We start from the raw sequence: 16,348 nt of genomic DNA, 5'->3' as shown, positions 1-16,348 counted from the left end.
ATGATCCTTGATGGCGGCAGAATATCTCTAACACTCCATAATTAAAAAAAAAAATAAACGCCAAGATAGGAATACTTTTTTAATTCAATAAATAAATTTTAAAAGGCCTAACCCAATTTTGTTTCTTGGGACTAGGCTTCTATATAGGTCAAGCATATCAAACCATGCAGCTACGATTTGTCCCAACATGAGAATGGTGTCCTAGGGGGAATGGTTGGTCGGGCAATAACTCAATGGCTTGTCAAACTAAACATACTATTGACAATGAGTTTTGTTTGAGCAATTGATGCAAAGCAAGGAGGACCATGGATAGACCCTTATTGGAGGCTGATTCAGAAGAATTGAATTGAGAAATCACTAGGTCATCAGCTCAATAGAAAACAAAGTTTTCAAATCCCACTGAATCACAGATAGTGCAGACCTCTAAAAGCCCCAACTATAGAATCCCACAAAGAGCAAGAAATACAATTAAGGCTGACCACAGAGATCTGACTGTTCCTCTCCAGCCAAACATACCATATCATGGCAAACACAGCTCATCTCCACAACTCCTCATCCCTCCCAAAATCCCTAGAAGAATAGTAGAAAAAGACTAAAACATCCAAAAAATTTAAGCAAACTCACACTATCGAAACAAACAAAATTTTAATTAAACATACTCCAAGCAGTAAAGGCATGCAAACATAGAAGAGAATAAGATACACCCCTACTTCAACATATCAAACAAACATCTAGAGATAAAGCATGGTAAGGCCTTTAACCTGCAACATGCAGCACATTGTTGGTGTTGGCTCTTTAGAGGATTGCCAATCAAACAAAAGTCCTAGCCTTAAAAGGAACCCTAGCTTTCCACGTATGATTCAGTAAAGAGAATGAATTAGGAAATTAAATAATATGAGAATAGAAAGATTTTTATAACAGACATCAAATATATCCAAAATCCAAATCTTGTAATTGCCTCTCCAATGGTCCCCCAAAAAAAAGAAACCCCAACAATTTCCACTTTATAATTGATCTAAGGAAAAAAGTAGAAATCTGGGAAATAAGTCTCCAAGGGCCAGCACAGGTAACATTATCTCTAAAGTTAGCATCCCAACCATTCTCTCAAAGGCCTACTTTTTATCACTTAATGACAAAGGGAATTAATATCCAAAGGAAAACTTTACAACCAGTTCCAACCAACGCAACCAAGACCCAAGCCTCATAAGACTTAGGCCTACAAACTATCTCCCAAACTTACCAAATGGTCTTTCTATCTTTCTTCTTTCTTACCCTAATCAAGAAAATCCCTCATCAATCTCTCCAATCCATTTCCAATCCCAATAGGAGTTTTAAACAAAGATAAGAAATAAAGGGAAATATAAGATAAAGAAGCCTGAATTAAAATAATACAACACCTTAAAAGAAAAGGGCCCAATTGGTTAAGGATCCAAAAATGAGTTCTTCTGTATTGTTGTTTTTGAAAATGAAAACACGGGGTTGTGTCATGTACTTTTTATGCTAAAAAATGTGTTTGGTTAGCTGTTTTCAATATTGTTCCAGAAATGAAAACAGTTGAACTTTGTTTGGTTAATGTTGATCTAGATTGAATAAAATAGAACGAAAACAGTAGATTCCTGTTTGGTTAAGGAGTTTGAAAAACAATTTTTTGTATAAATTTTATTACCAATTAAGAAGTGGCAATTTATTACTATTCCAGTAGCTAGATTGCAATAGAATTTGAGTGGAACAGATTGAAGCTTGGAATGAAGGATTGAAAGAGGAGAAATTGCAGGGGCAGGACTGCAGGCAGGGGTGAAAGAGGAAGAACACATATCTAGATCTGTGTACGCCATGTCAGAAGATCTAGATCTAGGGCCGTGTTTGAACACACCATATAAATCCTACAACTAGAGTAATGAAGAACATATAAGAAAATTTTCCTCCATGCACAAATTTTGCATTGAAGAACTGAACAAATTTCATACATACGGAAAAATGAAGAACAGAGAAGAAAAAGGAGAGGAACTAGATCTGTATCGGTGCTAGATAGCAGCCTTCCAGTTGTCAATGAGGGCTCTCTTCTGGTTGTCTTCCTCATCAACAGGAGTGTCGGTGCTGAACATGAGCGTCAGTGCTGAGAGCAAGTGGGAGAGAGCAAGAGAAGGAGAGAGGGACTATTGAGGGGCATTTCGTACGGTAGAGATGGAAGAGGATAGGGGTTATACCTCTTGCTTTTCCTTGTATCTGAAAAGCCAAATCAGAAAACACGGGAAGCACATTCAAATCATTTCCTGAAAACCTGTATCTTTTACGGGTGCTTTTGGATATGTTTTTCTGATAACATTTAACCAAACACGAATTACTGTATTTTTTGTATCCGGCTTTTCCATATATAGAAACCTTAACCAAATCAGCCCCTAGCAACCAGATGATCCCAGAAAGCATTCAAGCAAGGATAACCACAAGAACTCCTAAATAAGAAGCCAATCAAGAGTAGAGCACCTAGCCAAAGAAGTCAAATCAGACAACTCACTAAAACTCAAATTCATAGAACCTGGCCACTCTTAGATGCATTAATTCTCAAAGCCAATGTTCTTTCAAGAAATTGCACAATAATAAGAACACTAACAAAAGAAAAAATGGATCCCTAAAAAATAGTGTTATCAGCAAACTGCAAATGGGAAACAAAAACCCCTTTGGATTCAACCAAAAAACCCTAGACACCCACTATCAACTGCTCTACTAACCATCAAACTCTAGTCACTTGCAACTAGGGTAAGCATGAAAGGGGGCAAAAAGTCGCCTCAATGCGCCTGATTAACCTCCAAGATCGCATTGTTGTGCAGATTCAACAAACTATAAAGAAACCGTTAGGGAAAAAATACCTAATTGGGAAGCAAAGAAGGTTGCAAACATCCATATGCAAGTGGTTGTTGTTCCAAATTCTGAAATTTGTTTTTTATCCCACTAAAAGGCTGCTACAATTATTGATTGACTATTGAAGTTTCCGCATTTCAGCGAGGTAATGCAGATCAGTGCAGGTATTCCTGTGCAGTAATATATTTTTAGGTGCTTCTCAAGGAATTTAGAAAACCATCCTTGGATGAAACTTTAATGGCTCTGGTAGTGGGAAAAAAGTGTAATAGCTACAAAAGATGTGGCCGTCCAGGACTTTACTAAAAGACTTAATTTTCATTCAATACTATTTAATATGTTTATTACTTAACAGTTTAACTATTAATTTTAATTATTTTCTATTTAAAGCATAAAATATAGAGTTAATTGAATCCTTAAAAATTATTTTTTGTACACAAGGATATTTTGGTACATTTAACATAAATTTAACTCCAAACCTTGGTCTCACTGCATATAACATGGGAATGGAATTGGTATTCCATTCTAGGCTACTCCAACAAAACAGTGGAATCCTTCTACTCATTCAGTTCCATTACTTTCCATTTCTGCCTTCATTTGATTACTTTCTCAATCCTCTTCTATGAACCAAGCAGACCACAAAAGAATCCCTTAGAGATTTCGGTCTGCATTCTTGGGATACTAATTTAGGTCAAACAAAAGAACGACTGAAATACATAAAAGGTCTCCATTCCTTGTCTACTAATGTCTTCTGATTTATGAAAGTTGAGGTGTATCCATAGTTTTAAAATTTGAATCATTAACCAACATTGTGAAGGCACTGAGTTAGTCAAACCAGTGGTGTCAAAACGCGCACACACTAACCGCAAGCACACACCCTGTGCATTGTTTCATGATAGCAGCAGTCATGGGCAGTTCTTCAGTAGTTATGGGTGGATAGGAGTGCGAAAAATAAAGAAAAGTGTGTACTTGCACACAGTTATCTATAAATTTGTAAATTTACTATTTTACCCATTTTTGAACATTTTATTTCAGCTATAAACATGTGAAAGGAGGACTTTTTTGGGGACAAAATTGTGGAAAATGTAGATTGAAAACGGTCTCTGCTGGTATATTAAACATTACATACAAAACAAAGTATAAGTTTCAATTGGTTCTATATAAGCATAACAAAGCATTACCCTGAATTCAGTAAATAAATTTATAAATCATATAAATAATGAAAGCCATGTGCCATAGTAGTAAGGTCATCAGTCATCATCCTTGTACCACAATACTCAGGTTCCAGCATTCAAGACTCCATTTTACTCACGAAACATGATCCTTTTTTCCCCTTCGGGGACTGGGTCAAAGTGTTTGACTCACCAGGTTGGCAGATTTGAACAGTCATGCTAGGTCACACTGAGTTGGCCACTTTGACCCCAGCTTGGTGAATTTCCACTCTTCACATGTAATTGGGACCGGCTGGCTATGTGGCCGGGACTGGTCCAACTGGACGACTCTAGGCTTGAAAACCATGGGCGTATCATATTTACAGGTTAAAATTTTCTAAATACACAAATAAGTGGATACCCCGGACCCTGCATACGCGGGAGCTTTGTGCACTAGGCTGCCCTTTTTACAAATAAGTGGATACATCAGAAAACATGTAGAGCATCTATATGTCAAGGCTATTGTACTCAATTAGTGAAAAACAAAATTCAGAATATGCAATCAAGTCATTGGAAAACAAACCAAAAGGTTAGGCTTTACACACCTTACGAAATGTGAAAGATACCCTCCTTAACCCCCTTCTGATCATTTTGTCCTTCACTATGTCAACCTGTAAAACAAGCATAATTCATATTTTTATGCTTAAGGGTGTATTACAAGAATAAAAAAGGTCATGGGGAAGCAAGAACCCACCCATGGCAACAGCAAACAATGTTGACATAAGAAAATTTTTGAAGCAAATGGGGGAGGTGAGCAGGCACTATTAATAAAAACAGAAGAAAAAAAACTCATCAGAGTATCTTTCTCTTTTTTCTTTTTCTTTTTTGGGGGGGGGGGGGGGGGGGGGGGAGAGGGGCACAGAGCCTTCCATTTAAGACCCGAAGTCAGCAATCATCTATATCAGTTGTATAGAGGGTAAAAAATTTCCAATGAAAATGCTATCAACACGATTCAAACAAGCATATCCAAAGAGGTCTTGAGTCTCTTGACTCCCATAATGGTCTTTCATTCCTCTCCTTCTAAATAACACAAAATAATTCAAAAATAAATAAATAAATAAAAAAGCTCATGTAAAATTTCTTATACAAGCTAAATTAACTCCTTCAAGAAGTAGAATTTTAAATTAGTCATATTGAAGCCAAATAAAATCTTTAAGCCAACTTTCCAAGACAAACTAAATTCATAAAGGTAACAGTCTAGATTCCACTTCCTTGTATGTGGACAACTGAAATTCTTCCCCTTTAAGCCCATAAACAAGGGCTACAATTGCTACAAGCCAAGCCCATGCTCATAAACTGAACGTGTGAAGGGCCATGTGGAACTAGTTTTAGCACACAAACTTAACTAATCAGCCAAGAGTTAATTGTGGATACACCAGATGGGTATGTTCACAAGCATCCAAGTAAACACTAAAAGTGAGTAGTAAACACCAAAGCAACGTAATTCATTTTACCTCTACAGGCAATGTGTGTTTAGCAAGGGAAGCTAGCAGGCTAAATATGTTTGCAATAGCTAATGAGTTTTAAATGATTGATGAGCACTTAAACCCCCTCCGAAAAAGAAAGTTTTTATGCAATTCCTACTCTTAACACAAGGAAACATCATAATGCTTGAAGAGTCATACTCCCCTTCATTCCCTAGATCGCACAACAACTTTAAGGACAAACCCTACACTACAATTTACATGGCGGTTATCACCAAATAAGCGCAAGACAAGCAGTCATAGGCAAGCATGAGGCCTTGAAAAGTTCAGCTCCTGAAATTCTCCCCCATCTATGTGGTCAACGTCCTCGTAAACTTTGATGCTAGGTACTATTGAACTTGATCTACAAACTAATGCACGTCTTCTGCTAACATCTAGTTGATTTCTTCATCTTTGAGACCCTTCCACTTGGCTGACAACTTGTAGTCTTGATGATGTGAACTCTCTATAAAGTCATCAACTTCTCTATTGTCAGTTGCTTAGTCTTCATTGGTCTTTGGTTGACTACTAGTGGGTTGCATCTTCTTGAACGACTTAAAGGCATGTGAAACTCAAGGTCCAATCCACAAGATGAATCTAGTTAAAGGCTTTCTCACTTTGACCAAGATCGGTCCTTTATATTTGCAAAATAGTCTAGTGACCTAATTTGTTCTAGATGGAGGTTAACAAGCACCAAGTCTTCCATGTTGAAGTGCAACGGTCTTCTCCCTTCAATTGCCCATTTCTTTATCCGCTTGGTAGCTTTCTCTCGGTAGGCTTGGGCAATCACCCCATTTTTTGTCTTTATTCTTCGATGAAGAATTATGCTCTCGGACTCTTTTCCTATAAAGCTCAACCATCATGTGAGGTAACTACAATAGCTATCCTACAACAAGCTCAAAAGGACTCTTGTTGGTTGTTGAGCTCTTTTGGGCATTAAAACATAACTAAACCATGTTGAGTGTTTGCACCCAATTCTAGTGGTTGGCATTAGTGCAATGGTGTTAGCATTCCTCTAGTAGCCATTGAATCTCTCCATTTGGCCATTAGTCTGCATATGATAGCTCAAGGAGATGTCAAGTTGAAAATTAAGGATTCTGAAAAAGTTCTAACAAAAGTTTTCTTTGAATCTTGTGTCTCGATCATTGACAATATCTTGGAAAACACCTCAATATTTCACAATATGTTTGAAAAAAAAAAATGCCCTATTCGAGCAATATTTCAATGTTGGTATAAAAGTGTCATAGTTCAAAAAACTATCTACACCACAAAGTAAGTTGGTATAAAAGTGTCGCAGCCCAAAAAACTATCTACCACCACAATTATACTCCCTATATCCTCTACTCTAGGTAGGTCTCTAGTGAAGATAAATGAGATATTGTCCATGGTTTCATTGGCACTAAAAGGGGCTCCAACAGCCTCTTCTTCCTTGACCTAGTCTAGCATATACTCAACCACATCATCTTGCATATGTGGCCAATATTGCATCTACTTCAATCATGCCAAAGCCTAATCCTGTCTGCATGGTATCATGACATTCCAACAACAATTTCTATCTGTCCACAGCAAGCCATCCTTTCATTGTACACTTTACCCTCTTCCACCAACTTCATAAAGTTTTCGGCCACTGGATCTTTGACAAGGTTCTGCTTAATGCGCCCCTACATTGTTGTGGTAACCCTACCTCCAGGCAAGCGTGTTACCATTTGAAGGCCCAAACTCGACAAGGGCTGTAATTAGGTTTTGGCCAAAATCAATGACCTTGGTTCCAAACTGAAAGAAAGAAACCGAACCAAAAGCCATTAGTTTATTTGAACTTAGTGGATGTATTTTCTTGGGTTTGGTTCGATTTGGTATTATTCAATTTAAAAGCTAAAATATTTACCAAAACTTTCAAATAACCAGTTCAAGTCACAACACGGCCAAATAAATTGTTATTTGACCACTAGCAAAAATGATGGCTTGACAGGAAATCCAAATAAAATTAAGCATGAATGGTTGCATAGAAGAGTAAGAATTGGCTAGAGTTGCAAACAAGAGGGGATGAAATTTTCTTTTATAAGAGAGGGAAGGATCTTCCCCTCTTCCTCTTAGGCGATGTGGGGCAAATTGTTCCCAATAGTGCACAAAAGTATCTAGCAACTTGTCCTTTAGCCTTCCTATTGCCTACATCGAAAATGAACAAGGTGCAGGAGCCTCCCTTTCTCTATAAAATTTGACCTATCCCTTCTTCCATGATCCCACTCAAACTCAAACTATAAATTTTAAAAATAAATTTTAAATTGACTATTTAACAAAATTATTAAAAAAAAAAAGTACAAATATATGAAAACAAAAATGAAAAAATATATTTATAAACCAGATTTCAGATTGTTTTTCTTGGAAAATTTAAACCAAAGCCAATTTTTTTTTTATTATATTAAAAACCAAAACCAAAAAACCGTATCAATATGTTTGAAGGACTAGTTTTGGTCTAGTATTCTCAATAATTTTTGTACACCCCTAAGTGTCACGAGCCGACTATTTTCACACCTTCGTGAAAGGACCGTGTCACGCTAGCCAAAGCACTCTTGCTTAACCAGCCAGCCTATCGTTTACCACAATTCGTCCACAAAACACTTTCATTAGCATTCAATCAAATATCAGCGGAAGCAGTAAGCAATTATGAAAGCGGTGGCAAGCAAGCAAAAACATTGAAGCAACGTAATTCATTAACAATACCTCCATTAACATTGTGTGTTTAGCGAGGGAGGCAAATAGACTAAACACGTTAACAATAGTTAGTGAGTTTTACAATATTGATGAACACTCACCCTCCCTAAAGAGCTTTACATGCAATTCTCATTCTGGCACTAGGAAACATCAAAGTGACCGAGGAGTCATACTGTCTTATTTGGTATATAGAGAAACAACTACTAAAAAATAAACCCACACTACTATTTACACGATGGAAACCCATCCCAAACGCACAAGACAAGCGGTGACAGGCAAGCATAATACCCTGAACAACCTCGGCTCATGACGCTCCCCCACTTATGCAGTTGACGTCCTCGTTGACTTTGACGCTAGGTACACTTCAACTTTGTCCACGAACGATTGCATATCTTCAGCAGAAATCTAGCTCATTTCTTCATCACCAAGGCGTTTCCACTTCACTAAGAACTCCCACCGCCTATTCCTTGAGGATATGAACTCTTTGTCGGCACGGATATCTTCAACTTCACATCTGTGAGGTTGCACTGTCTTCAACTCCACTCTGTTTGATTGACTTATGCTCGGATCATCGGTGCCAGCGTTGAACGACTTGAGGCAGCTGGCGTGAAACACATGATGCACTTTCATCCAGTTGAAGTGCTGCGGTCTTCTCCCCTTATTTGCCCAGTTCTTCGTCTGATTAGAAGCTTTCTCTAAATCGACTCAGGCAATCTCTGCATTCTGTCTCCACTCTCTGGTGAAGATGTATGCCCTAGGACTCTTTCCTCTGTATGGCTCATCCACTGTGTGAGGTAACAGCGGCTGCTAGCCTGTAACAAGCTCAAAAGGGCTCTTGTTGGTTGTTGAGCTCCTTCGGGCATTGAAACAAAACTGAGCCACATCAAGTAGTTGCACCCAATTCTTTTGATTGTCATTGACGAAATGGTGCAAGTACTCTTCCAGTAGCCCATTGAATCTCTCTATCTTTCTGTTTATCTGTCAACGGTAACTCAAAGAGATTTCAAGTTGTAAACCGAGGATTCTAAAAAGTTCTGTCTAGAAATTGCCGATGAATCTTGAGTCTCCGTCACTAACAATGTCTTGGGGAATACCCCAATATTTCACAACATTCGTACATAATAATTGTGTCGTATCCTTTTCCGAATAGTACTTTGGTGCGGCTATGAACATACCAAACTTTGAAAACCTGTCTATAACCACAAGTATGGACCCTGCATCTCCCACTCTAGGCAGGTTGGGGATGAAGTCCAGTGAGACACTTTCCCAAGGTTTGGATGGTATCGGTAGGGGCTCCAACAGCCCTACACTCTTCTTCCGCTCCACCTTGTCTTGTTGGCAAGTGAGAGATGTTCAGGTATAATCAACCACATCATCATGCATGTACGGCCAATAAGACCTCTACTTCAGTAGTTCTGCCATTGGAGTCATTCGCCACGAATACCCCTCTACGAACTTCTTGTAATAGTCAGTAAGCCGAAGAAAGGAACACAACTCCTTCACTGTCGTGGGGATCTTCATTTCTTGAATCGACCTTACCTTCTCCATGTCCCTCTGGATATGACCCTGCTCAATCACATGACCAAGGAATTTGATGCTCCGCTGAGCGAAAGAGCACTTCTCTTTCTTTACATATAGACTGTTTCCCCTTAGCCTGTTGAACACCTTCCGTAAATGCTCTTTATGTTTCCTATGAAACAACACCGGTGCTCCCAACGGTGCTTTGGAAGGGCGAACATATCCCGCTTCCAACTCATCAAGTTGTTTCCTCCGCTTTGCTAGCTCTGGAGGCGCCATCCGATATGGCCCTTTAGTAGGTGGTTTCACTCCTGACAACAACTCGATCTCATGCTCCACACCTCGTCGTGGAGACAATTTGTGAGGCAGCTTATCCGGCATCACCTCTTTGTACTCATCCAACACCGCTTGGATGGTTGTAGGCACTAGCTTTGGGCCTACTTCTTCATCTACCACCACCATGGCTAGATATGTCTGCTCACCCTTTCTCAATCCCTTCTTGAATTGCATGGCCAAAAGGAACTTCCCATCATCTCCTTTCATCGAACGGCTTGCACCACGCACGGGTGATCTCCCATCAGACACAGGGAACCAACAAAAGGCACTGGCACTACCTTCTTCCCCCTTAGGAATTCCATTCCCAAAATAATTGGAAAGTCATCCAATGGCACCACTATGAAATTCGTATGACCTTCCCACTGTCCAAGCTTCACAATCACTTGCTTGGCTACTCCCAGAGTAGGCTGGCCTACAGAATTCACTACTTTCCTGCGTCCTATATCCTTCTCCAACAATAAGTTGAGTCTCCATGCTTCTAACTGGGAAATAAAATTATGAGTAGCCTCGGTATCCACCATAGCCCGGGTACTCTTCCTATTGATCCTCAAGTCCACAAACATCAGTCCTTTTGCTTGTGTAACTTTCGATGCTTTTGCTTGTTTTTCCAATGCGCTCACCTGACGCATTGCACCCACTCTCGGGGTATCCTCCTCTTCCCCATCACTTTCCACCACTTGTCCTGAAGTGGAAGCTTGTAAGGCATTGAGGGATCCCATGTGCGGGCACTCCATAACTCTATGAGGACCTCCACACAAGTAGCATGAAATTTTACTCTTTCCATTGGGTGTGTTGAATCCTCAAGACGATGAAGCTTCCTTTGAAGTTGAGGTCTTATAGTCGGTTCCCCCACTCTTAGGTTTGCCTTTCTTGAAAGACTTTCCACTGTTTCCCTCTCCGCCAAACCCTTTGGACGAAGCAGTATTATCACGAGCGTAGTTAGTCAAGTGTTCCACGGTAGCTTTTGCGATGGACAAGTCTTGAACTCTTTGCCTATAAAGTTCTGTCTTGCCCACGACTTCAACCCCTCAAGAAAATAGAATAACTTATCATTTTCTAACATGTCCCGAATATCCAACATCAAAGCAGAAAATTGTTTCACTTATTCCCTAATTGACCCAGTATGCTTGAGGTCTCTCAACTTTTTCCTAGCATTAGACTCAACGTTATCAAGAAAGAATTAGGCCTAGAGCTCTCTCTTTAATTCTGCCCAACTATCCACTACACAACGCCCATTTTCAATTTCATTGTACTTGATACACCACCACAGTTTGGCGTCACCAACCAAGTACATGGTCGCAGTATCCACTTTTACCTATTCTAAAGCCGTCCTCACAGCGTGAAAGTATTGCTCCATATCAAACAAGAAGTTCTCCAACTCCTTGGCATCACGAGCACCCTCATACGTCCTGAGTTCTAGTACCTTGGTCTTGCTAACTCCCGAAGTGTTGGAATTCCCCATAACAAGAACCATCAGATTCATCTTCGCATCCAGATCGGCTATCCGCGATTGCAAAGTTTCTACAATATGGTGAAAGTCCTCTAACATCTCACCTAACAAACTTGCTTGATGCTTTTTTGATCCCATTACTTCATCAACAAGTTCCCTCAATTGGGCCATCTCCATGACCACATTGTTGGCTGTTGTCTTAGCCTGTGCTTCCAGCACACTAATTCTCTCAGCATTGGTTGGTGCCATGGTCATCTACCAAAGCTTTCCCAATCCTACAACGAAGGTAACTGAATTCACATAGCAATTAACCGAGCTTTGATACCAGGTGTCATGGGACTATTTTCACACCTTTGTGAAAGGACCGTGCAGCGCTAGCTAAAGCACTCTTGCATAACTAGCCAGCCTATCATTTACCACAATTCATCCACAAAACACTTTCATTAGCATTCAATCAAATATCAGCGGAAGCAGTAAGTAATTATGAAAGCAGTGGCAAACAAGCAGTAAACATTGAAGCAACGTATAATTCATTAACAACCTCCATTCACATTCTGTGTTTAGCGAGGCAAGTAAGTAGGCTAAACATGTTGACAATAGCTAGTGAGTTTTACAAGATTGATGAACACTCACCCTCCCCTAAAGAGCTTTACATGCAATTCTCATCCTGGCACTAGAAAACATCAAAGTGATCGAGGAGTCATACTGCCTTATTTGACATATAGAGAAACAACTATTAGAAAATAAACCTACACTAGTATTTACATGATGGAAACACATCCCAAACGCATGATACAAACGGTCACATGCAAGCATAATGCCCTAAACAAGCTCGGCTCGTGACGGCTTCGCCTTCCTATTTAGTCCATTTATGACTTCATCTAGATGCCATGTGCTTGAAGAAAAAATCAAATTCTGCTGAAAATTCTTGCCAATGAGCCTGCTTAGGGGATAATTTAGGTTGTGTAAAGAAGTGGCTGACAGCTCAATTCTCTATCTTCACTATAAACATTGACCCAAGTAGGTAATGTTGTATACATGAAGATAATAAATCACTGCTAATGAGCAATGTACTTCTTCTATTCAACTTCATTAAGCTTGTGACTCTTGTATGTAATAGGATGACCCTCCAGTAACAAGACAACACCAAGAGCATAGCCAAATGCATTTTTCTATACTTTGAAGGGTCTCATAATATCAAAAGAGTAAGTATATATCATTCACCATGGTCCTTCAAGTTGTCAGACTCCATAACACTCTCACATCCAATTCCACCCATGACCCTTCTTCACAATTCAATTAACAAGGGAGTTCTCCTTGAGTACCCCTCAATTAATTTGCAGCAATAGTTGAAAAGACCAATAAAGGAATGCAATTCCTCAATTCTCATTAGGATCTTTCAATTTTGAATAGCCCTTCAACTTCTCCATATCCATTTTGATACGACGTTGTTCAATCATATTGCTGAGAAACTTGATATCATTTGTGCAAAGGAGCACTTTTCCTTCTTCACATATAAGCTATTGTCTTTCTCCTAGCAAACACCATCCATAGATGCTTTTGATCTTCTTTCAAAGTAAAACTATAGACAAAAATTTCATCAAGATATACCATGACAAACTTGTCAAGATAATCATGGAACACAAGTGTGCATAGAAAGTAGCTACTAGCTAGCACATTAGTTAACTTGAAAGGCATCACCAAGAACTCATAAGCCTCATATTGTGCTATGCAAATAATCTTCTGTTCATCACCTTCTGCTACCATCACCTTGGTGAAAGTACTTGGCATGATTGAGTTGACCTTCAATTAGAGGAAACAAATACTCGTTGCACATAGTAGCTTTGTTGAGTGCGCAGAATCCACACATAACTGCATCCTCCCATCATGTTTTTATGAAATGGTATGAACAGTGCTACAAAGGATTGTAATAACCTGCTTCCAACAACTTATCAAGTTGATTCCATAGTTTTGCAAACTCTAAAGGCACCATTTGGTATGATCCTTTAGCGAGGGGTTTCACCCCTAGTAACAAATCAATTTCATGTTCCACATCTCGTATTAGAGAAAGGTTGTTTGGTACTCATCTAGCATAACAACTTGGAACTCCTTCAACATATCTTGGATGGAAGTAGGCACTAGCTCTCATCCTACTTGTTCATCCACGAGCGAGATATGTTGGTTCACTGTCCTTAAACCCTTCTTGAGCTGCATAGAGCATAAAGGAACTACTTTGCATTTCCTTTCCTCACCATTGCTTGAACCATGCAAGGGTCATCACCATTAGAAGAAAAAAAAAGGATCCAATGAACAGCTTTGGAACTGCGCTAACCTCCTGCTAGAACTCCATCCAAGTGTCCCTTGAAATCATCCATTGGAATGATAATGAAATTCGCAAGTCCCTCCCAAGGACCAAGCTTCACAAGCACATGTTTGGCTACTCCAATATAGGTTGGGCTGCATAGTTTATCGCTTTCATGCATCCTGCAACTTAAAGTTGAGTCTGTATGTTTCACCTTGTCACAAAGTTGTGGGTAGCCCAGGTATCCACTGGGTGCTCTTCTCGTTGATAGATCCACAAACATTAAACCCCTTTCATCTACTCCCTAATCCATTACGTGATAGCATCGCACCCATACTAGGGTGCAATGACTTGTGAGGGAGCAACTCAATGAAGGCCTCAATGTTTTCTTGATAATAAAAGAAGATATATTATATAAAGAAAGAGAAGTTACAACAAAAGAGGACAAGAAGTCCACCCCATAAAAAAATAAAATAAAATAAAAGAAAAAGAAAAACAACAAACTAACAATTAACCAAGTAGCCCCCTCTTCAATCCTTTTCCTTCATAATTCACCAAACACTTCAAATTAGCTAACTTCCTTTGACCCTTTTTAGCTCTGTTTTGACACCCATCAAAATGCACTTCATTTCCTCCAAGGTCACAAAACTCTAAATCCAATTTATCCATAAGATTTTGATCTTCTAAATCCTTCCTTGAAATCTCCTCCAGTGGCACTATTAAAATTCCATCCTTGTGCTGCAGATCATTAACCAAATCATTGTTATCAAATATAGAAACCCTCTCCAAACCTTTCCAAAGGGTATAGATGTGCATATGACAAGTCCCCTAGGATGTCACAGGGATAAAAAACACATCCATATTGTTCCCTAATTTCATCCAACAATAAACCCCCACACAATCAAACTCACTAAGACAATCTCTTTCATTATTTGATAAATCCCCCATTTTGTTACCTTATTTCCTTTGCTAATCCCATCACAAGAATGGTTGGTCTTCTTAGCATACATGTCTTCCACAATACTTAACTTTCCTTTTAAATTCCTCTTTAAAATCTTTGGCACTACTTCACTAGAGTGCTTTCACTTTTCTTCGGACATTTTTTTTTTTCATTTCCACACCCATCAGCTCAATCTTCTGACGACTATAAACCTTGGGACACTAAGATTCCTCTGCCTTAAGGTTTGAGGCATCAGATTTCCTTCCCATTTCCAAAACACCATCACCTTTGTAAACCTTCGCTGCAGCATCCTCTTAGCCATCTGCAATGTGCAGCAAGTGATAAATAAACAAATAGTTAATGATTTTTCAGTTATTCTGGCATCCTGTTGCCAGAATATTATAGTATTCCATAATTAACTTTTTCGAATTGAATCATTCATTTTATACAATCTTTAAATTAAAATTAAGATAAAATAATCATATGAATTTAAAATATAATTAAAATAAAATGTCCGTAAATTTCAAAAAAAGCTAAAAAATAATAAAAGTTATTTAAAAAATAAATTTTACTATTTTTCAATTATAATGCACAATAAGACTATTCTTGTAAGTGAATTTTGAAATATAATAATTAAGTTAAAACAATTATGATAATTTTTATTTTTATTATATTATATTATTTTGTAATTATATTGATATTCAAATCATATTTTTAGTTGTTACTTGATTCAAGGACAAAAATGAACATTTTTTTTATCATCTTTTTAATTTCTTTTAGTTTATGAAACATCAACATCAACATCAACCAAACAATTTTCAGTTTTTAGTTTCTGTTTCTAAGTTTTTAGTTTTCAATTCTAATTTTCATTTTCATAATTTTTGACAATGATACCAAATGGCCCCTAAGAGAAGATTCAACAGTTTTCAATCATCTTTATTTTTCAATTAGTTTTTGTAAATTATTAAAAACAAAAAAACCTATACCCTTTATATGTTATATTATCTCATATTATCCTACTATATCTTTAAAAAAAATAAGAATGTTATTTTAAATTTATGATTTTAAAATCCATTCATAACTCCACATTATCTCAACTTCCCCTACCATATCCGAAAAATTAGGAACACTGAGAGCTGTGAACATACATGTAGGGTGCACTAGGACAGACATAAGGTCTGCCCACAGCTAGTATATGTGGAAGACAAGACTTACCTTATGGTGTGGAATGTAATGATGCCAAGCATACCGGGCCTCCCCAGATAAAAGGAGCATGGACCTTGGGGGAAGATAAATAGCCCTTCTTACAACAGTTGAGCAGTTTTCAGGATCCTCCAATTTCTTATCAGGGTCTGAAGCATGTCTAGGAAGCCAAGCACCTTCTGAATATCTCCTGAACTCCATAACGCAAGACCCTGCTAATGAAAGGCTGAAAATAGATCCCTCAAATGCTGAATGGGTGTCTATATGTGGGGACAATCCCACACCAGGTGGATATTCATTAACCTGTAACAAAATTTTATGAAGCCTTTAAGATATTAAATAAGCTTACTTATATCT

At 38.4% G+C, this 16,348-nt stretch overlaps 1 protein-coding gene across 8 annotated transcripts in view; it reads right to left on the bottom strand.

Annotated features, from left to right (window-relative positions):
* The window catches only part of LOC131155048 (alkylated DNA repair protein ALKBH8 homolog), a 41,430-nt gene that overhangs the window by 12,553 nt on the left and 12,529 nt on the right, over positions 1–16,348 (bottom strand). For 4 of the 8 annotated variants that reach the window (XM_058107953.1, XM_058107955.1, XM_058107957.1 and 1 more), the window contains 2 exons: positions 16,004–16,294; positions 4,613–4,678 (listed from right to left, as the gene is read on the bottom strand). In XM_058107953.1, the coding sequence (XP_057963936.1) occupies positions 4,613–4,678; positions 16,004–16,294 (357 nt within the window). Of the gene's footprint in view, positions 1–3,998; positions 4,471–4,612; positions 4,679–16,003; positions 16,295–16,348 lie in introns of those variants that run through there. The other 4 variants (XM_058107950.1, XM_058107954.1, XM_058107956.1 and 1 more) reach the window with 2 other exon arrangements.

This window comes from Malania oleifera, chromosome 5, assembly GCF_029873635.1.
Source record: "Malania oleifera isolate guangnan ecotype guangnan chromosome 5, ASM2987363v1, whole genome shotgun sequence".
Classification (NCBI taxonomy): Eukaryota; Viridiplantae; Streptophyta; class Magnoliopsida; order Santalales; family Ximeniaceae; genus Malania; species Malania oleifera.
The sequence above is the reverse complement of the archived record's forward strand: the minus strand, read 5'-3'. Positions and strand labels throughout refer to the sequence as shown.